Genomic DNA, 22,315 nt, shown 5'->3' with positions numbered 1-22,315 from the left:
CTGAAAACATGGTTTAAAAACACAAAAAGACAAAACGCCACTCAGATTTCCTCTATCTTACCTCCTGGGCTAGTTTCTACTCTCCTCTGCCCCCACTGCTCATCTACCACCAGATCCTTCTAACTCATCACACAATCTGGCCATTCTTGGTGCAAGAGCCCCTGCAGCACATGCCACATGAAATGAATTTTAGATTAAGGCCAGAAAGGAAAATTGTGATCTAGTTTAACCTTCTGCATAACAAGCTATACGACTTCCCTGAATCAATTACTGATTCAGCTGTAGTTGAACTATAGCATCTCTTTGGATATTATTCTAAGTCTTGATTTTAAAATTCTCAATAAATCAATAATCCACTATAACCCTCAGTTAAGTTGTTCCAAAGGTTAATTACTAGACTTTGGAAAAATTCAGATGAAGCAGTTTTTCATCAGAATTTGATGCTTTAACAAAATCCAGCTATTTTGCTGAGAAAAAAAAGGAGTGATTAAGTTCTACAGAACCTGGCGACATTCCTGCTCCTTTGTAACCTGCCATATAGACTGCCTTGGAGTTGGAAACACCAGGGCTCCCAGCAGGTTGGCTGCCTCAGAGCCAAGGCTCCATTCCATATATCTCCATATATATCTCAGAGCTGGAAGGGACCCCGAAGGGTCATCTAGCCCCTCTTGCAGAAAATTTCCAAGGGTTTGTTTTGTGTTCCAAATTGAAACTAAATCAAAATTTCACTTTCAAAATATCAAAATTCTCCATGAAAGGGAGTTCTCTGCCCAGTTCTATTAGTTACTCTCAATTAAAATTTGCATTTATTTTTAACCTTAGTTTTGTCTGGCTTCCACTTCCAGCCATTGGATCTTGTTAGAGTTTTGTTAGATTGAAGAGCTCTATCATCAAATTTCTGTTCCTCATGTGCAAGTTTATTTCTAAGCATAACATTAACCTACCTTTTTAAGGAATTCCCGGATCTTCTCTGTATCTTTAGCAGCATAAATGTGCCATAGAGCACCAGGTTTCTCTCGATTTTCTATAAAACGCTTAATTGTCAACTCATCAGAATCACCATCTTGTATAGTTTTAAGCACTTCTGTTACAAAACAAAGAGTGAACACATAATTACACTGAAGGGCTTTGCCTCTGATTACACACGGATGATCTCAATGAGCAAATGTTTTACCTTCTTCTTGATTGACCTGCCCTTTTGGTATGCCCACATAAACCATAACATTAGCTGCATCAGACACATCTAAATGGAGGTTTGTTGTGCCATACTTCCTATCTTCTGGTGTAATTAAACCTGGAAAATTTAGATATATGCAACATATTTATAGGCCAATAACAAAATATGCACTATAAGAAGCAGTTGTTTAAAATGTTTGTTAATGTGATTACAGTATCAAAGTTTTTTTTTCCAGAGAGTCAGAATTCCAGACTGGCCTATTGACTTGTAATCATTAAAAAAAAAAAAAAAAAAAAAAACACAACATTTTCAAAATAGACTTATAGCCTAACACACTAACTGTTGCCTTCATGCCTAACATGACTAAAATGTACAGAAGCCATGCTCAAGACTTACTAGTACAGGGTTTCTACAGCTATATAGGCCAGTATGAGTCTCAAAAACAATCCAGTTCCCATTAAGTATGGCGGCTACACTAGCAACCCCCATAATGAAAAATTTGTCAAGCATGGATCTGAAAGAACCATATCTGAGAGCTGTTTTAACACACGTCAAGGAAAGAAGGGCTCAGAGAGAGATTAAAAAGGGAGGCTATGGCTCAGAGGAAAAAAAAAAAAAGAGTTCCAAGAAGATTGGGCAGAAGTAGTGGGCACAAGTAGAACAAGCAAATATCCATGGAGAGCTGCAATAAAGTAACAAAGAGAACAGTCAGATGTGTCATTAAAAGGATAGTGGAATGAATGCACAGAGGTTCTTGAGAACTAAGGACAAAACTGATTACTTAAATACAAAGATCAGCTGATGAATATGGACAGTAACTCATCTGGGCAATGCTCGTTCTTACAAAAGGGAACCAAGATCAAACACCTAATTTGGATTGACAGAACGACTAATCTGATTGTCTGTGATTACAGGTCTGCACTTAATTCTGAAATTAACATTTACTGGAATATATGGAAAGTATGAGCTACAAAATTAACAGGATTACTTACCATATGCATTGTACATTTTAGGACCTAAATCTGGTCGAACAAAATAGTTGGGAAGTCTGGAGGCAAGGTTGAGTTTACCATCTCTTCTAGTGTATTCTGGCAGTGGAATGTTATTCATCAGGTCATCAAACCTACGGTAATACAACTCCATTAATATTAGGCAACAGTATAAAATATTTGAGGGAGAGATTTATTAAAATTTACAACAACCAACATTATTTTCTTTCCCAGCCAAGGGGTATAATTCTTTCATCAATGCACTCATTAAATCTAATGGGAAAACAGGAAAACAAACAGCTAGATAAGACATAGGAACATAGTAGATATGTGAAGTTTAAGATGTACATTAGTATAATTACTAATATACCGAACAACACTGAAGCCCTTAATGTCAACTAATTGGCCAATTATCTCTATTGTCACTAAGTACAGTATGCAAGTTAGGCACGGCATGGAAGAAATTTGACCCAGAGCTTAAATTTAGCTTAAACTTAAAGTACGCTTTGACAGAACCTAAAACGCGAGAGAAATGTTATGGATTTTTTTCCTTTTTTGAAGTCTAAACTTTAACAATCAGCAGCAGCAAAGAGTTAATTTATTTAGATGCAAATGCAACCTATTGTATTTTCATGAGCATCTATAGCAAAACTTATTTCTCAAAACACCCAACCATGCCGAGCATCTCACAGAAACAGATGTAGTTTATGCATAAACGACAGTCACTGCTCAGAATTGAATCAGGTGTTTCAGAGTTCAATAGCATTTGTGATTTCTGAGATCAACCATGCAAGGAATAGTTTTTTCACAAGTTCATACCGAGATGGCATCATGTCTCGGAAGTCTTCTCCTGGAGGCCAGTCCTTAAGCTTCAACACCATTGGCTCCCTTCCTTCGGTTTTAAGCCGACCTATGATTAAGAGCTCACAGGTATCAGTTACTTGTAACTTGTACTTTTTAGAATAGAAAATTCATCCAAAAAGTATGTGGTCTCACACATTACAAGCACACTGTAGCCACAAACATTTATGCAAAATCAGGGCCCTGTTTTTTCCTATGACACTGTCATCTGGAAAATTCCTTGACTTGTGTCCCAGAAAAAGCTGTTTCTTACAAAAGCAGCTGGTTCTTCCAGAAATCGGGTGTGTCCTCCCTATCCAACCAATCCCAGCTGCAATTTAATTTCAGGAATCTTCAGGAAATCAGTGACTACTGTGAACTCTCCGCAACCTCTCCCAGTATCAGACACTTTGAACAGAGGTTAGAAATGTACTGTCCAGCTCCCATTGCTTCAGTTTCTTCCCCCCAAGTGCCACAGTTCTGAGAGAATCTAACTCTGCAGATGAGGGGGGGGAGGTGGATAGAGTCTGCATTTTCACATTAAGAACCACAACAATTATGGGAATTAAAAGTTCTCTCTTTGAAGTGGCCTTTATGTTTCCACTTGTGGAAAGATAGCAAGCAGCACAACTCTTTTCTGATGAGTTCTAGTTTAATCAAGTAATGCACAACTGTCCTCACAAAGCAACCCTCAGCTCTAGATGAGACAGAGACCGAGACCGAGACCCACAAGCACCCCTGCGGATTTTTATGATGGAGACATTACGTAGGTAGACCACTGATGAAACGTGAATTCTAGTAGAGCAAGGGTGGGCAAACTACAGCTCGTGGGCTGCATCCGGCCCACCAGGCATTTCAGTCCAGCCCTCGAGCTCCTGCTGGGGAGCAGGGTCTGGGGCTTGCCTCGCTCCGGTGGTCCAGCTTGGCAGCAGCGTCGGGGGCCGGTCCATGCGGCTCCCAGAAACTGCAGCATGTCCCCCCTCCACCTCCTACACATTGGGGCAGCCAGGGGGCTCCGTCCACTCCACATGCTGCTCCCACCCCATGCGCTGCCCCCGCAGCTCCCATTGGCCAGGAATAGCAGTTAATAGGAACTGCAGGGGCAGTGCCTGCAGATGGGACAGTATGCAGCAGAGCTGTCTGGTCGTGCCTCTGTGTAGGAGGTGGCGGGGGGGGTGGGAGAGGAGACATGCTGCTGCTTCTGGGAACTGCTTGAGGTAAGCATCGCCCGAAGCCTGCACCCCTGCCCCGGCTCTGATCTGCCTCCCACCCTCTGAACCCCTCAGTCCCAGCCCAAGCATTCTTCTACACCCCAAACCCCTCATCCCCAGCCCCACCCCAGAACCTGCACCCCCAGCTGGAGCCCTCACCCCTCAACCCCAGCCCTGATCCGCCTCCCACCCTCTGAACACCTCGGTCTCAGCCCAGAGCACCCTCCTATACCCCAAACCTCTCACCCCAGCCCCACCCCACAGCCTGCACTCCCACTCAGAGCCCTCACTCCTCCCTCCCCCACCCCCGCTGCCCCAGCCCAGAGCCCCCTCCTGCATCCTGAACTCATTTCTGGCCCCACCCTGGAGCCCACACCCCCAGCCAGAATCCTCACCCCCTCCCTGCACCCCAATCCCAATTTTGTGAGCATTCATGGCCTGCCATACAATTTCTATACCCGGATGTGGCCATCGGCCCAAAAAGTTTGTCCACCCGTGTAGTAGAGCAAACTAACCAGTGTTTAACAATGTCCAGCCTACAGCCAAATGCACTTTAGATGTACTGTGTGGAAATGCATTCCCTTTACACTGATTAAGGGCTACTAAGAGCGTAGATGGCTTTCTAAATTGCTTTAGTCCTATTCAAACAGCAAAAGTAGAAGACCCCTAAATCCTTCTAACATCCAATGTACAAGTCTAGTTTCCCACAGGTGAGAAGGAGATTTTAGGAAGAACACCTGGAGATGATAGTCTGATTCATGAGGAATTCAAGACACTACTTCTGGTATCAATTCACGATGAGGCCACAGGACAACTTAATCACTATGGAATATTGAAAAATTAAAACAAACAAAAAAAAAAACAAAAAAAAAAACAAAAAAACAACTTAGCCATTATATAAAGCTTGTCTTGCACTTCTCAGAGAAGTAATTCCAACTAGAAGTGCAACATGTGGAATAAAAATGTTCTCTAGGGATTCAAAAAGCCAATTCAACTATCTTGTTAGCATCAACATTTATATTTTATCATCCAGATTCCACTCAACTGGTAAAGCAGTTGAAGGATGTATGTTAGGCTATGGGAGTACTCAAACTTCTTCGAAAAAGACTCTCTCTCTCTGCTAGAAAGACAAAAAAAAGATGCTGAAGAAAGAGCCCTCAAAAGGAGATTTTGAGGAAACAGCTTCCTCTTAGTACAGAGGACTAGAAACAATGTCAGTGCATTTCACAAGGTGCACCTGTAAAGAGCACTGACAGGCATGCTGCACTGGAGCATGGGGGGAGATGAACCATTTGCCAAACTCTGAAACTTGGAAAAGTCTGGGAAACCCAACAGTTCCAAGCCAGAGAGAACAGCATATTCCCATTACAGAGATGTCACTGATGAAAAAAAAGTCTCCCATTCTGTAGAAAAGCAAGCAATAAGAATGGAAAGCAGGATATTTTCTTCTGTTTGCCATATTTCTTAGTATCCATTAGCCAAAACAACAGAATATAAGTGACTTCACATTGCATACTTGGAATATCTTCAAATCCATCCCAGAAGTCTCCTACTGTAGCTCCTGTGATAATTTCATTGGTTCTGCAATTAACCAGATCTACTTCCTGTTGACCGAACTCCTTCCTGAAGGATTCAGGTTTCCAAAGCTCTGCATTTATTTTGTGATGCACTCCAGACACCATCACAGGCTAAAAGACAAATATGAATTAGAGAAAATTAAAGTCTCTTTAACCCAGAATATTTTAAGATTTAATAAGCATTTCTGCAGAACCTCATTATACAGGATGTATAATGGCAACGCCAGAGATTATACCAAATTTAGTAAGAAAAAAATTATAGTTATTTTAAAAATATTTTCACCTTTTCTCTAACATCTTATTTATATAGTGTTGTTGAGGACATGGGTATCTCGTGAAGATATACTTAGTAGAATTTACAATGCCTTTCCATTATTTAGGTTGCCATGCTAGATTTTTCAAAATCTATACATATTATAATAAAAGCTGCTTTGTAGTTTGAAATCTTATCCATACTTGAGGGGAAAAAAAGGAGGAACCAGTAGCAACAAAACTGCTAATTCATTCTTATGCTGTACTTTCAAAAGTTAAGTTGTAGTTTCTAAAGCTTACAAAAAACTTCAAATGTATTAAGTTGCCTGGAAAACAGAAGTAGTAAATCTTTCACACAACATTTTAACTCTCAACTGGAAAAAGTATGTTCTGTTAGAAGACAAAATAAATAAATAAATAAATAAAAGTTGGCCACAAGACAGTGACAGAGATCACGGCTGCTAAGTGAGCAGTTTTTCATAAGTGACTTTGGGTGTCAACTCCCAGGCTTATGAACATGACATGATGGATATTAAGGGTGCATAATCCACTCCCCCAAAAAGGTTTACATATAGTTTTAGAGACAACTGCTGTGCTGTGCTGTCTTTGTAAATCAAACAAGTTGTGATGGACAGCTCCCATCTGGTACAAGAAAGCCAGAGTCACAATAGGAGCCACCAATATATCCCAGCAAGAGATATTAAAATGCACAGAAATAGTACTTTATACAGTTTATCCTCTTCTATGCAAGGAGCTCAGCACTAATTAACTCACACAACACTCATGTAAGGGAAACAATTATGGATAATCATTCCCCTCTAAACAGACAATGAAATGAAAGCAGAGCGATTCTGTGACCTCGTCATTTGTCAGTGGCAAAGCTAAAGAAGTTTGAAGTCCAGTCCCACCCTGCTTTAACCACTAGACAATAATCCATGGTCGCTCTCTGGGATAGTAGCATGCCATACGTTGCATTACTAACTGGAAATTATAATCAATCTCAGAACCAACGCTGAATGTCCAGTTATATGCTCTGCCACTAGAGAACATCCATTCTATATTCAGAAGATCCTTTCTGTTGACTAGTGCTCAGATACCACAGCTATAAGGGCCATTATAAAAATCTACATAGTCTGAATTAGCCCACTAAGGATAACGTGAGTGTGCAGGAAACAAACAAAACACCTTGAAGAAAATACCTGTCCCTGCTTCCAGCATTCTCTAAAGACATTCCAGTTACTCGCATTGTTGGGATCCTGAAGACACAGCAAGCGGTTATCACATAACCAATAGTGAGGTGTATCAAAGCCCAATATGGTAGGCTTTATAGTTAATCCTTGAGGTTTCTTAGGCAAATCTGTGAGAGTTCTACTTTGCACCAACGATGCAAAAATGTCATCAAGGATTTTGGGAGTGCTCTTGAGCCCACTTTCTGTCTGAATTTAAGAGGGAGAAGAGAAAGTGGATGTTAATATATGCTTTTGTTACAGTCGTATGTCAAGATGCCATTTGTTCTGCAGAGGTTTTAATAAGTCATGCAACACTTCTATTACATATTTTTGCCACCAACTGCTTCCTTTTCACTTCAGCCCACGTTTATATTATGTAGGGATAATAATCTCCTCCTTATAGTTTATGCTTAATTAAGTAAGTGACATAGACTTGCTGTTATTTATACTGTGCAAACCCACTGAAGAAGATGGAGCATGGCTCCTAGTTAGGATTATATTTAAAAAGTTAGTGATCGGAAATCAGTGAGATTGCATTTCTGAAGCCCAGGTTAAATATTTCCCCCACTATTTCAAAATTAGTTACACACTGGGTTTAATTCACACCTGGGCGGACAGGGTGAAGTAATTTGCAATCCATGCATCGGGGGGGGGAGGGGAATCAAATCACTTGATGTAGAAGCAGCTTTAAATTCTAGCTGGGAGTCGTTTAGGAGCAATCCTGGAGGCTACCAGGGAAGTAAAACTGCTGGATGCTCTGACTCTATCCTTCCAGGTGTACGGGCTGCAGCAGACAGAGCAAGGGTAGCTGGCAAGCTTATGCCATTGTGGCACTACTGCATGTAGGCTATAACTAGGCACTTCCATAGGGATGCCTCTGGTGGAAGCCAGACAATGAAACTGCCTTCCCCGACAAAATATTTTTGATGGTTGGGTATTTAATTTGGCACATGCCTGGTGAAATGGTTCCTATTCACTATACACTTCCAACACAGTTTGGCTTTAAAACCACAGTAAGGAAAAAGCACTGCAAAAATCCTCGTATACCTTTCCTCCAGAAGAGTTCAGCAGATTCCTCAAGAAACCTGTGTTGTTGTTGTTGCTCACAGGTGTTAATATTGCACTGTTGAATGTCTGCAGGGCTGTAGGGGGTTTAGTGAAAGTGGGGAGGGTCTGAAGAGGTTTGTTTTCATTCTTTAAAGTGGACGTGAGGAGTTTATCTGAAATGGAGAGGAAAAAACTCCACTGACAAACTGAACCAAGGCAGGTGTATTCTGGAGTTTGAAGCAGTTTTATATAAATTAAAAAAAAAAAAGAAAATTTACTTGTGAAGATGGCCAATATATTCCGTTTAAAACCACCTTTGAATCATACTACATTTCAACTATATTCATTAAAAAAATACTGTTCCTTTTTGGAGGAGGAATTTTCCCCCTTATGTAGTTTTAAATTTAAAAACACAGATGCAGACAAAACTCTGTGGGTGAAATGTAAACAAGTCTAGTATCAACAAATATTTTGCCCATTGCCAATCTAACGGGATCATTAGACTCTTCAGACTTGAACACAAAAGGAACCTAATGTCTTAAAGTATCTGAAACTGTGCCTTTTGGGGGTAGGGGTGGGGGGAAATCGGTTTTCTTCCCCAAACTGGCACCATATTTGAATTGACAAATTTTTACTTATTCCTCAGAAGTCTTCATTACCTCCTTCCACTGTATTGATACAGTGTACTACAGTCTAGCGAGTGGATTTTCACGAGTATATAAGCAAGTTAGGTGCCTAGTGTGCTTAGGCAGTTTTGAAAAATCCAATGTCATGGGTGAAGTTTTCAAAAACGCCTAAATGACTTAGGAACTTAGGTTCCATTTTCAAAAAAGTGACTTAAGTGGTTAGGCATTTTAAATTTTTTTTACCATAAATACACAAGTCTTTTTACCTGGTTTATTAAACTTTTATACCAGTAGCCAGCCACCATAAACCCCACCCCAGTCCACAGATGGGTCTGATATTGTACATTTTCAATTAGCTAGTAGCAGTTAAAGGTTGTTTTTATATATGATATTTACCTTTATTTTCTTTATTCACGTTTCCACTGGTTAGGTTAGCCAGCCAACTTAAGGAAGGAGAAGTATTTACTGAAGAGAGTGGTTTACTTCCAAGTGTTGGTTTTACAGGAGAATCACAGCTAGTGGCTAATGGGTTTAGAACAAAATTATGCTGAAGTGTGGATTTCTCTCCGGGGATTAAACTCTGCAAGACAAGTTGAAGACTTATAAAAAACAAAGATACCTAAGTGGCTTGCCCAAAGTCGCAGAGGAAGTCTAAGGAGGAACAGAGATCGCAACCTAGCTCATTACTTAATATTTTTTCTTTGCATCTGTTATTGACACCTTAGAGCAGTTTTCAACTGGCCTGCCTGCCAGACATCAGCAGTTCTGCCCTGTTCCCCACTAAGGGCTCTGCTTTAAGGATAGCCCACTACTCTGGTCCAATGCCACCCTGGGCTCCCAGCAGCTCCAGCCCATGGAGCTTCCCTGCCCAGTCCCAGCTGCAATGTCTCCATGCTGACCCACCTCTGAGTACACCCTGCCACACGCCTGCTGTTCCACCTCTGAGCATATGCACTTCAGGCCAGCACCTGCCAGCTTGGAGGATCCTCAGCTGCCACTGAGGAAAAGGGCCTGCCTTGGCCAAAGACACCAGAAGCTTGGGTGAACTGGATGGGCCAGGGGCGGAAGGAGAATGCCTTTACGACAGAGCCCCTAGTGGGGAGCAGGAAGGAATAGCTGCCAAGTGGACCAAATGGAAAGTCCTCACCTGCAGCTTCAGCACCTATACTCCCCTGACAGGCAAGCGCTTTCCCTTCGCAGCTGCAAAGTATCATCTGACCCCATAAGTGCTAGGTCTGGGCAGGAGGGGCTCAGAGGTAGGTCAGTACATGGATGCTGCAGCCAGAACTGGGCAGGGAAACATAGGGCTGGAGTGGATAGAAGCCCAGGGTGGACCCTGAGCTAAGCAGTAGGGCCTTTCTTGCAGCACAGTTCCCAGAGGGGAGCACGAGCTGGACACAGGCAGGGGGAGGAGGAGATAGGAAAGGCTCTGGAGGGAGTCATCCCTTGCTTCCCTGGTCCTCCACACTGCCCCCTGCTCAAACTGTACCAGGGAGGCTCCTCTCTCCTGCAGTTACCCCTCCATCCTCAGGGCCCAAAATCCTGAATACTCAAGTACGCACGGAGGACCCAATGCTCATTCAGATCATGAGGATTTGGCTAACTGCATATCAAACATTTCCACTTCAGCTGGGTGCAAAACTTTCACTCCCAATAGAGTATCATTAAGATCAGTGACTAAAAAGTTTCACTGTGAAACTGCAGCTAAAAAATATAATTTCCTTTATCTGAATACCCTGTTATCGGATGTCCCTCAAGCCATATAGATAAATGGACTTCACCTGCATTTATTTTAGAAACTTTTCATTTACATTTTAACACATGGAAGTTAGCCTATTGATACACTTCAACATACAGTGGTACACTTTTAATCAGGCACTTAATTATTTGCTTATGCAACATAAAGCAAATCAATAATTGACACGCTTTCACTAGTTTGCAAACACCTGAGGAGCCCTTTGGCCCACCAAGATTTGGACATCACCTTATCCGGCCCGACAGAAAACAAATACACTTCCCTAGAGTATTAAGGCGAAAATAATTTTAAGTTCACACCGCTTTTAAGTTTAAAACCAAAGTCTGACCAATTTTAATACTTGCTTGCTTGCAGAAGCCATAATTTAAGTATGGTCTTCTGCCTACCACATCCTCAAACCCAAAGGCCAGATACCCCATTGAAATCCATGGAACTATGCTGATTTACACCATTTGTGGAGCTGGCCGTTGGTAAATTTTTTTCTTGGGGGTGGGGTGGGATGGGGAAGACTAATGCTAGCATCAACCCCACCAAGTAACATACGGGGGGGAATTGTTTCACAAGTCCAATTAGCAATAAAAACGTGATCAATTTAAATATTTCATATGTAGTATGGAAACTACTCAACTTTCAGAAGGGCACTGCCAAAAGGGAAGCATTTCATTTATTCCCAAGTACCTGTAAGTGTTTAAAACTTACCAATAGAATACTTCAAAACTAGACTAAAATTGTATAATGTAATTAAAAAAAGACTAGCTTTGTGGATTTTGTTTACAAGATGGTTACGTTTTCATAAACAGAAGCTATATTTTAATTATAGGAAAGCTATCTCCACACCCAATATCTCTTATATTATAGCCATTAAGACTTATTCGTTATCTAGTTAGTCTAAAATTCTTGTTAGAGACTCCATTACTGGAGTTTCATAAGGCATACGAGAATCCTTGAAGAAACATTTTCATATCTTCTAGGAATTTAAACAGATTTAGTATTTCCTCTGAACTGCTTATTTTCTCTAGATTTAACCTACTTTGTTGCATTATTTTGTCATTAAGTCTCCAGGACTCAAAGAATTTCCTCTGTTCTCTTTCTGCACCCCACCACATTCTCTCACCCTTCCAGTCTAGAAGTTTCTTGAAAATATCTTTTCTTCAGTACAATCCTCCTTTTCCTTTAGCAGTCAGTCGATGAGAGCCACAGAGCACTCCGTGCTTTTCAAGAATTGGACATTTTAAAAAATGGGTCCCTATAAATAGACACCTAAACATTTTGCTAGTATATTTAAGAAAGTTGAATCAGTGAATATGCGAACACATTAATATTGCACAGATCCATAGGATAGGATTTCAGGAGTCGTTAGTATTGGCCTAACTCCATACCCATTGAAATCAATCATCACTGAGACTTTAATGGGAGCAGAGTCAGGCCAACATTGAGCAGACTCAATTGTTGTTTCTCAAACTAGGTGTACATATAGTGTGAGACAGTGGCAATACCTGTTTTGGATCCTCTTTCAGAATTGGTTTTGATAGGGCCTTTAACTGCTTATTCGCACAAGGACAGTTTGCCTTTATTCCCCACTTTGCTCTTACGGAGTGAACAGTGTCACCAACATCATAGAGAGCTAAATGAGAAGAATCAGTAATGAGCTCATATTATCAAAATTAAACATACAGACTATCAAGATTCAATGGGAGTACACTACATATCTAAAAGATGGTTAAGAGAAAAAGCATTTCCAGAATGGTGATACGTCAGTTTAACTCATGTTTTATTTATTAGATTTAACTTTCAGAGAAATCAAAATATATTTGTGTAAAGTATTTAATATTAAAGTACAGAAAGTAACACCATCAAAACAAAATGCAGAGTTAGTCTTTAAACACTGCCTCTTGGTAAACTGGCTGAACAATTTTATTACTCAAATCATTTTATTTTATCCTAGTCCAGGGGGCAGCATTCTGGACTAGATCCAATGCCCACTGAAGTCAGTGGAATCTTTTTAATTCAACAAGCATTGGATCAGGCCCTATACAAGTGAACAACAGAACACTTGGTACTGTTCACACATTTCCACAGCAATTATTAGAATACCTTTTCCAGGAATTATCTGTGTAGGCATTAAGTTCTCCGGTTCATGTAACTGACCCTTCACACATTTAAGCCAGGAGAAAGTATCAGCTCCATCATCTGCAAACAATCATTTTAAATGACTAGTTAATGTGTTCATTCAGTCTCTGAATAGCCACTTTGTCTTTCAATAATTTCAGAATACAAGTTTATAAAAAGAGCTTTACAATAAGCCTATCCATTCATTAACATAATAGTTCAACAATTTAAGTCATTTTTAAGAAAGTGGGAAACTACACATTCTCACCATCATGTATGCTTTTCTTTTTCATCCTGTAACAATCTACACACACTCCAAAGCCACACTTGGGGCAAACCCAGTGAAGGTTGAATATCGTGGTGTCACACACATCACACATTTCTCGAACTCCTCGAACTGCACGTTTCCAGGCTACTTGTCCTGTGGTAATTGACAGACTAGTCAAAGTTAAAGAGTTAACTTGCAGCCCTATGGGTTTCAATTAATGTACTTTTAAAATAATTAATTACTTTAGGTATAAAATATCTCCCAATGGCTCATGAATTAATCTTGCCCCATCTCAGGGAGAATTTTAAGAGGAAGAATTACATGTTTGGAGGAGAATGAGGAAACTTCAGAGGCAGGTTTGAATCTATTCAAGGTTTTGAATGTAAAAAAAATATCCTGGGAAGACTGATTAGTGGATAGAGGGCAAACAAGGCTGTCAAAGTTGCACAATAAAGAGTAATCATTCGGATATTACCACCTTGCCTTGCTCACATGTGCACATATATGCGTATAAACAGAAACAATGCAGCCATTCCTTTAAACCATGCTGCACCTCTGGCTATACAATTATAGCTACAGGAAAAAGACATTGCTTAAACTGCAATTCTACACTGAGGAGTAATAGTATAAAATGTCATAGGGTTCCATATTTGTTGTCTCTTCATGGTTTCTGTTTAAAAGTGTGCTTAGTTTAAGGTAAAATAAGAATAGTTTTTTCTAGCTGTCAGCCCTGTAATCTCAGCGTGGACTCAGAAATTTGAACAGAGTTCTTTCCCTCGTGCACATCTGCACCAGTAGAGATTCCGCAAGCTAATTATCCCTTCAACAACACCTGTTCAGTCCTTTGCCATCAGTGACATTTCAAAAAGGTGCAACTGATTGGAACTTAAACAATTCTGTTGGGGCTCAATCCTGCACCACTGAAGACAATGACAGTTCTATTATCAACTTCAATCGAAGCAAGACAAGGCCCGGGATACACAAAAAGGAACAGAAGCCATATCACTCAACTGTGTTAGCCCCCTATTGCTACCAAGAACAGAAAGCAATGAAAACTTATTTTGTCACTAAGTTAATAGATCTGACTGAATATACACAGGCAGCAGATATGTAAAGTAGAAAAAGTACCATTTTTACATCACTTTCTGTAACAGAACTGCACTTCAAGCTTTTTTCTAGAAAGGGAGGAGAGGTCAGGCCAATTCAGTGTATGAGACTCATGTGGACCATAGAAACTAGCAGAGCTGAATCCTGATAAGGGTCCAAAGTACAGAGTTGCTTAACATCACATCCACAAGCTTAAACATATTATTACTTCTCACCACCAAGAATCAAAATGGACATTTAATAAAGATTTTTAAATGGCAACACCAAATGTATGCAATCAATTCGCATGCAGGAAACAAGCTATGAAGAACTATTTTGAAAAAATTGAGTGAAAAGTCCTAAATTTTACATTTCAGAAGAGCTGCTCTTACTGTGTGGTTCTATTGTGGACATGACCTCCTTTTCAGATATCACCAGCCGGCAGAAATGGTCTCCGATGTTGGCTAGAATATACTTTGCAGTGTCTAGATCTAGACCCACAACGTTTTTTGCTAAAGGCAGCCACAAGCTGATAGCCTCAGAGTCGTACTTGTCCGGGGTTAAGAAACCTTCCTCACGCAGCAGTCCATGTCTATTGAACCACAGCCTGTGATGGAGAGAGGATGGGGATAAGAAAAACAAAAAACCCAAATGTTCTCTACTAGTTCATTTCCACCTGTTCTAGTCTGTCACCCAGGCACTGGCATCCAACCATGCAAGAAATTAACAGGATAACTGACAATGCTGAATATGATTTAATTGTTAGTATAGATCAGGATAAATTGTGTTCTCTATTATGTCAATTAATCATGATTAAACCCTGCTCATGGAGGAAGAAATTCAGTTTTTGTTGTGCTCTTAACATTTTAAGCTAGGAAATCTAAAGAATCCAATTAGTGAGAATCTTAAATGCATTTGCAATATGAGACATGCACTTTAGGGCTGTAGCAAAGATTTTTCATTGTACTAGTAGTACACAGCTCAAACTTGATTCAAACCCCAAGACAGCAGGAAACTGAATATCTTAAACTTAGCCATAATTATGTTTTATTGGTTAACTTGGAAAGCAGGTCAGTAGACAAAAGAACATCTACTTTCAAGAAGTTTTGCATTTAGATTTACCAGTAGGGAAAATCTAAAGGGAAAAAACACAAACACAGAAAAAGCAATATATTAAAGAAAACTTTACAAGCCACATCCTAAAAGTGTTCATTAATAGGGCTACTTTACAAACTCTGTCCATGAAATCTCAGTGAAAGACTGCTGTTTCTGAGGTGGAAAAGTAACAACCAACAGGTGCTCAATATGCTGCATAAAAATGGCAGGAAATTAAGTTTTGGTCAAGGACACTATCATGCATCTCTTCAGGATCATCCATTGAGCTGACCTGGGTGGTCTCTTACTCCTATTTTATAGCTTCTCCCTAATCGAGTTCTGAGTGGCTCAAGTACGAATATTTAGGACTTCATCCATGGAAACTTACTCTAGCTATAGCATACCCTCCTAGGTAGCAAAAAGATGTACCAAATCTAGTGCAAAGGCTTTATTTAAACTGTAAATAAACATGTTCTAATCAACCCAATAAGAATGCACCTTTCTTTAGAAAAAAACTGAAGTACAAAATGAAACATTGATTTAAATCACTGATTTTAATTAAACTTTCCACTTGGTGATTTAAATTATCTTGATTTAAAATTAATCCATCCTATACTGAGAACACAGTGTTTATTACTTAAGCCACTGGACAGCTGTCAAGGTTATTAATTGATCTTAGATGCATTTGAAACAGTGACTTAGAGGTGATTGGCTGTAGGATCTATCCTACAGCCAATTTCCAAGCCATTGTAGGCCAAGATTTAAAAGAGAGGCTAAAGATGGACTACTGAGCACTCTGCACTTTTTTTTCCCCCCCTTTTTCCTTCAAAGTCTTTGATTGAGTCATCTTAAATCTATTTTTACAGCTGGGAATATCAACATCTACATATTTTCAAAATTGCTCTCACCTCCTGAAGTGAAAAAATCTGCAAAAGACAGTGGAGTCTTTTTGCTCTTTGTTTTTTCGGTAGCTGTCCAGGCGGCATTCCCTGCACTTATGCAGGTGAGGTGCAATGTTATTGCAGGAACCATCCTGCACAAAAGCTTCCCCACTTTGCTGCAGCTTCTTAACTTTACAAGCATCTGTCAAAACTGACCTGTGAATAATTACTGCAGAAAAAAAAAATAGTGCAGGTTAAACAATAAAACTAGTCACTCAGACTCACATTTGCTTACCCTATGCATTTCTGTTAAAGGCTATGTCTGCTTTTGTTAAGTTACTTTAACTTTTCACCCTATACCTCAAATTAATCTTAACATATTTTGAAGTTGGTTGCTTATTACAGAGCATAAACTTCTTTTGAAGTTTTCATAGTCAGGGCCCAATTTTTTGTTACAGCCATGCAATCTACCCCTTCCCACACAACTGCATTCCAGAACCTCAGCTTGCTTTTGTTTGTTTTTAAACCAGGGATCCCCAACATGGTGCCCGTGGGTGCCATGGCGCCCACCGGGGCTTCTAAGTGTGCCCACGTACTGGCCGGCGGACAAGCATCCGCTGAAATGCCGCCGACAAGCAGCGCCATCCAGAGGCGTCGCCGCTGAAATGCCACCGATTTTCAGCGGCGATGCCTATTGATGTTGCTGTTTGTCGGCGACATTTCAGCAGATGCTTGTCCGCCGCCACGGTCCTCCGTGGCTCGTCGTCTGGCACCCGCCAGACAAAAAAGGTTGGGGGCCACTGTCTTAAACCATGTTTCTGCAGGCATAATAGCTAGCTGCAACTTTGAACACAAGATCAGAGTGTAAACTGATGTAACAATGTCTTCTGGAGTCTTCAAAGAGCCTGAAATATTTTTGAGAGATATAAATTGCCCCATTCATCTCAGTGAGATCCCTGTGGACTCCATGATTCTGCTGCTGCAGTCAGACATTTTTCAAAAGCATTACGGAATTTAATATTTTACTGCAGTCAGTGTTCAGGACACCCTCCCCCACGACTTCATGCCCAGCTGGGATCCACCTGCAATTGTTGCTTGTTTTGCATCTTTACCCACAAGATAGAGAATTGAGTCACAGTGTATGCTACATGACCTGTTCCACAAAGCCAGGCAGCAGGGGATCAGCGAACCAGAGCTGGATTCTAAGCTGCCTGGAGGACAGTGCAGCAGCCCAGGTCCATGGAGCTGAGTCCCTGAATCCAGCTACAAGCTTCCCCATTCTCTGGCACACATAGGAGTGGGAAAGAGAAAAAAAGTTCCTCTAAAGAACATCGCAGGACCCTAGTGAGTGGCAACTGGGGACCACCTGGAAAGCACAGCTAAAAAACCCATCAACTAATTTTGTCAACGAATTATTTTCAGCTCTGAGCTTGACTCGTATGAGTGTGTGTGGAGGGACAGAAATGAAAGGTAGAATAAATTACCATTGCCTTAGAATTTAGGGATTGTTGCTGCAGCGTTTGGTCCCATTATACCATGGAGTATGAGTGAGTTATACTCACTTTTGCAACCCTTCTTCCCAAATTTAGCCTAACAGAATTTGGTTTGGATTAGATTTGCGATGATGAAAAAGTATTTTTTCCTTATGATATGCATATCTAATCTTATCACGACCTTAAATATCTTTTCACAAGACTTACTCTTATATATAACCTGAAAATTGGGTACAAGTTTTAGGAGCCCCGTCATACTCCTTCAGTTCCTATTCTAGAAATGAAATATAGGTGTTTCACTAACTCAGACATCAAGACTGCAATTTCACAAGATTCCTTATCCTATTAACACATTTTTCTGAAATGTCTAAGCAACTTTATATACACAATAATTCTCTGTTGATATATCAGCTCCAGATATACTTGCCATTGTTGTGGACTTTATTGGTGCTCCCAGCCCTAGCGCCTTCATTTTCATTTCTCTCACATGAAATCTCATTTGAGTTTCCTCTGACTGAGGAACACACAGAAAAGGAGTTTTCTGCCTTGTTTCCTTTGCAGCTGCTCTGGTTACAACTGCTTTGTAATTTAATCTCATGCCCAGTGAAAAGGATAGCAGGAGCATCTGATGTTGAGGGTTTACAATCCAAGATTTTCTGCAGTTCTGATGTGCCATTAAGCCTGGATGTTACTCTTGAAGAGTTGTCTAGATGTTGTATGGATTTTATAGGAACATGCTCCTTTGGGAAGTTTGTCATTGGCTTGGTAAAGGATTTGTGGAAATTTTTCAAGTCATTTTGTTTTTCATTGTGTGTGTCAGTCGAAGCTGGCGATCTTGAGGTCTTCAAAGAGGTATAGTTACTACTCTGATCTTTAGGATTTTTAGTTGGTCCTTTAGATAGAAACTCTGCTTTATGGAAGACAGTCAGATTTTCTTTTGACATTTTAACTGCAGGATTAAGACAAGAAGGATGTTCTTCTGGTAAATTCTCTTTGCAAATGCTGAAATGTACAAAATACAGTAATAAGACCTAAAGAGAAACTCAAATCATAATTGAATGCATCAACTCTCAAGCTTTTCATAGGAATCAGAGTTTACATAAGTAAAATAGGAAGTTAATCATGGATGCTAGCAGAGTGAAGATTAAGAATTCAGAAAAGTTTCACATACCAAACACCTTAAAGAGAGACACAATCAATTAAAAAACACCAGGGGAGTTTCAGATACTACAGCTACTGTTCCTTCTGGCCCCTCGTGCCAACTTGATGACTGTGTACTTTCCAGCCAGAAGTTACAGGTACTTATAAAAAGATACTGTTTCTCTCCCCACTGTTGCTATGTGAAAGACCTGCATAAACAGGGGAAATGATCAATAGCTAAATGCAAGTTATGCTTAAGTCAAACAAGTTATTGGCCTCAATAAAGGGAAATGAGTGAACACTAAAGATTCATAGATTCATAGACTTTAAGGTCAGAAGGGACCATCATGATCATCTGGTCTGACCCCCTGCATGCTGCAGGCCGCAAGACCCTTCCCTGGACTCTACCGTTGAAGTCCCCAATCCTGTGTTTTAGTGACTTCAATCGGCTGAGACCCTCCTGCTAGTGATCCCTGCCCCATGCTACGGAGGAAGGCGAAAAACCTCCAGAGGCTCAGCCAATCTACCCTGGAGGAAAATTCCTTCCCGACCCCAAATATGGCGATCAGTAATACCCCAAGCATATAGGCAAGAGTCTCTAGCCTGACCCTTGTTGTCCATTATGCTATTCACGTACCATTGCTTGGTTTTCCTTGGCTACTATGTTTTATCATTAAACCATTCCCTCCATAAACTTATCCAACTTAATCTTAAAACCAGACAGGTCCGTCGCCCCCACCGTTTCCCTCGGAAGGCCGTTCCAATATTTCACCCCTCTGACGGTCAGAAACCTTCGTCTAATTTCAAGCCTAAACTTCCCCCCGGCCAGTTTGTATCCATTCGTTCTCGTGTCCACATTAGTACTAAGCTGGAATAATTCCTCTCCCTCCCTTGTGTTATCCCCTCTAATATATTTAAAGATAGCAATCATATCCCCCCTCAGCCTTCGCTTTGTCAGACTAAACAACCCAAGCTCCTCTAATAATAAAGGGCTGTGATATACAGGAGGCCAGACTAGACAAACTACTGGCACTTTCTTGTCTTAGCTTTTTAAAAAAAAAAAAAAAAAAAAAAAAAAAAAAATCTATATAGGAAAACAGTGACAATGATTCCACAGAGAGTGCTGTTAAATGCACATAGTGACTTTAAAAGAAATTTTTTTTTTCAGTAGTTATGGTAATTTTGTAGCATGGATAATAGGTTAAATTTGAATAATGGAATGTTAAATAACACTTCTAAGAGAACCTTTTGTTTACTATGACATTTTCTATAGGAAGTACTCTTCTCCTATTGTGACAGAATCAGGGAGACAGGGCAGAGCTTGATGACTGTAACACTAAATCAGGATTGAAGTGCCGTTACACTCGGAAGAATGTTTAGTATCTTTGTGTGTTCCAGATCTACTTTGCTCAGTCTACATATATTTCAAACTAAATGCCATAGATTTAGCCTTTCAGATTCCAGATCCCCACCCCCAAATACAAACAGAACTTTCAACAATTCTTTTGATGCATGGGTCAAATCTAGAATTGTATCTAGCTGCTTTCACATCTCTATATTGGATCTGCCAGGCCACCATAAGTAAGATTATTTGTCAGAAAATAGATATGACTGATTAATCAAGAGGTTTTCTTCCCTGTGTGTAATCTGCTTTCCTTTCTCCTCCCCCCACCTCCAAAAAATAAAGGCAATTAGGCTGTATTTGCATTTGTAGTTAAGTTAGTAACATTCTGGATATGAGACAGAACTCCCATAAGGTGTGTATACAGTGCTTAAGTCTTATGGCAGTATGTAAAGTACATACACTACATGTTCCCCTAGTATGGGTATAAACAGCAACATAGACAGTGAGGCACTGCATAAAGACATTCCTGAACCCTCTGGGTACTTACCCTACACCGCTCTTTACAAGCCTAAGCAGTGCCTCCCCCACCTACAGTGTTATTTTGAGCAACCTATAGAATGCTAGAGCCTTTTCACTGACATGTAGCTACACACCGCAGTGTGGACGCAGCCTGCTTTTCACTGCAGCATGTAACTATACATGCCCTACCCACTTGCCACCAGTGACTTGCGGTGTAGACACAGCCTATGAAGCCTGCACTATTGAATCATAAAGGATAGTCTTGTGGCTAACCAGCTGACTGAATCAGAAAAATCTGGATTCTATTTCAAGCTCTACACAGGCTTCCTCTGACCATAGGTAATTCATGTAACTATTCTATACTTGAGTTTCCTGATCAACAAAAGAGGAATAATACTTTCCTAAAGTCAAAAGAGAATTTAGAAGCTTCATTAAATTAAGATATTTGTAAAGTGTTTTAAGAATTTTAAACACAAGTAAGTGTTATAGAAGTATATTTTATTACACCAGTCTTGTCCTTATAAAATGCAAACACCCCCAAAAAGTGGACCAAATTGTAACTTGTGCCATTGGAGAAGGGCAGAATGAACATAAGTTCATTTTAAAAACTCCCCCCTTGCCCTGTTTGCAACTCATGACAGTTCTGAAATTAAAGGTGTCAAAGTCATCTACAAGCCAAGAACACTATTTCTATTTACTGTAAGAATCAACTGCAGGTAAATTAACCTCCCTCCCTACGTTACAGTATACCTATCTTTCTCTTAGTAGGAAATACTTCGGTGCTTTTCATTTTAAAGTCTAAGACACACCAAGTAATTTAAAAGCAATTAAGCTACAAAATATATTCAGGCATTATCCACCACTTTACAGATGGATAAATAGAGGCACTGGATGGTTAAACAATTTCCTTAAGGTCACAAGCTAAGTCAACAGAAAGTGGCAGGAATACAACCAAGAGGTAATTTATATATTCAGGGCAATTGACAAAAATCAGCCAGATACTGCTCACCCACACCAATAGTGGCGGGGGGTGGGGGAGGAAGGGGGAGGGCAGAGAGAAACTTAGTTACCATGATTTCTTTAAAAAAAAGAAAAACAAAAAACAAACAAACAAACAAAAACCCACACCATTAGTCTATTCTACTTTGTATAAAGTAATTCATTATTCTGCTATATTTTCCACCACAGATTAACACCCACCCCTCAAAAAAAAAAAAACACCACTTACCCCTGAGGAGTTTCTGCACCAAGGTTAGGAGGTGAGTTAGCTGGCTGAGGCATGCCCTGGTGCCTGAAGTCTTTGCTAGTAGGGGTTGCAGGTGTACACCCTAGCAATGTTTCACCAAACACCGTTGGTACTGACTGCACGTGACTCAAACTTTGTGATGCCTGAAACAGATGTCAAAGTCAATAGAAAAATTCAAAGCCAACACATGAGAAAAATGTATCGCTTCTATGACTCTACCACAACCACTTAAATAAAAATACAACATACATCATATGCTCTTCCCAATATATGTTCTTAGGGGTATCTGACCCCATAATAAACTCTCAACTTTTAAACCATTATTCTTGCAATTCACAAAGTAGAAAAAGGTCAAGGAATCTTTTGAAATCTATTAAGATGAATTTCCCCCAGAAAATGAATGTTGTAGAATCATAGAAACACAGGGCT

General features: G+C 40.2%; 1 protein-coding gene across 3 annotated transcripts in view; it reads right to left on the bottom strand.

Annotated features, from left to right (window-relative positions):
* KDM3A (lysine demethylase 3A) overlaps positions 1-22,315 on the bottom strand; it is a 44,328-nt gene that overhangs the window by 4,971 nt on the left and 17,042 nt on the right. For all 3 annotated transcript variants that reach the window (XM_034771662.1, XM_034771661.1, XM_034771663.1), the window contains 15 exons: positions 21,869-22,029; positions 18,064-18,638; positions 16,171-16,372; positions 14,560-14,774; positions 13,082-13,234; positions 12,799-12,894; positions 12,201-12,328; positions 9,345-9,528; positions 8,323-8,495; positions 7,246-7,482; positions 5,734-5,905; positions 2,986-3,076; positions 2,170-2,300; positions 1,175-1,294; positions 945-1,084 (listed from right to left, as the gene is read on the bottom strand). In XM_034771662.1, the coding sequence (XP_034627553.1) occupies positions 945-1,084; positions 1,175-1,294; positions 2,170-2,300; positions 2,986-3,076; positions 5,734-5,905; positions 7,246-7,482; positions 8,323-8,495; positions 9,345-9,528; positions 12,201-12,328; positions 12,799-12,894; positions 13,082-13,234; positions 14,560-14,774; positions 16,171-16,372; positions 18,064-18,638; positions 21,869-22,029 (2,778 nt within the window). The remainder of the gene's footprint in view (positions 1-944; positions 1,085-1,174; positions 1,295-2,169; positions 2,301-2,985; positions 3,077-5,733; positions 5,906-7,245; positions 7,483-8,322; positions 8,496-9,344; positions 9,529-12,200; positions 12,329-12,798; positions 12,895-13,081; positions 13,235-14,559; positions 14,775-16,170; positions 16,373-18,063; positions 18,639-21,868; positions 22,030-22,315) is intronic.

Source organism: Trachemys scripta, chromosome 5 (assembly GCF_013100865.1).
Source record: "Trachemys scripta elegans isolate TJP31775 chromosome 5, CAS_Tse_1.0, whole genome shotgun sequence".
Taxonomy (NCBI): domain Eukaryota; kingdom Metazoa; phylum Chordata; order Testudines; family Emydidae; genus Trachemys; species Trachemys scripta.
Note: the sequence above shows the minus strand (reverse complement) of the source record. Positions and strands in the feature narration are given on the sequence as shown.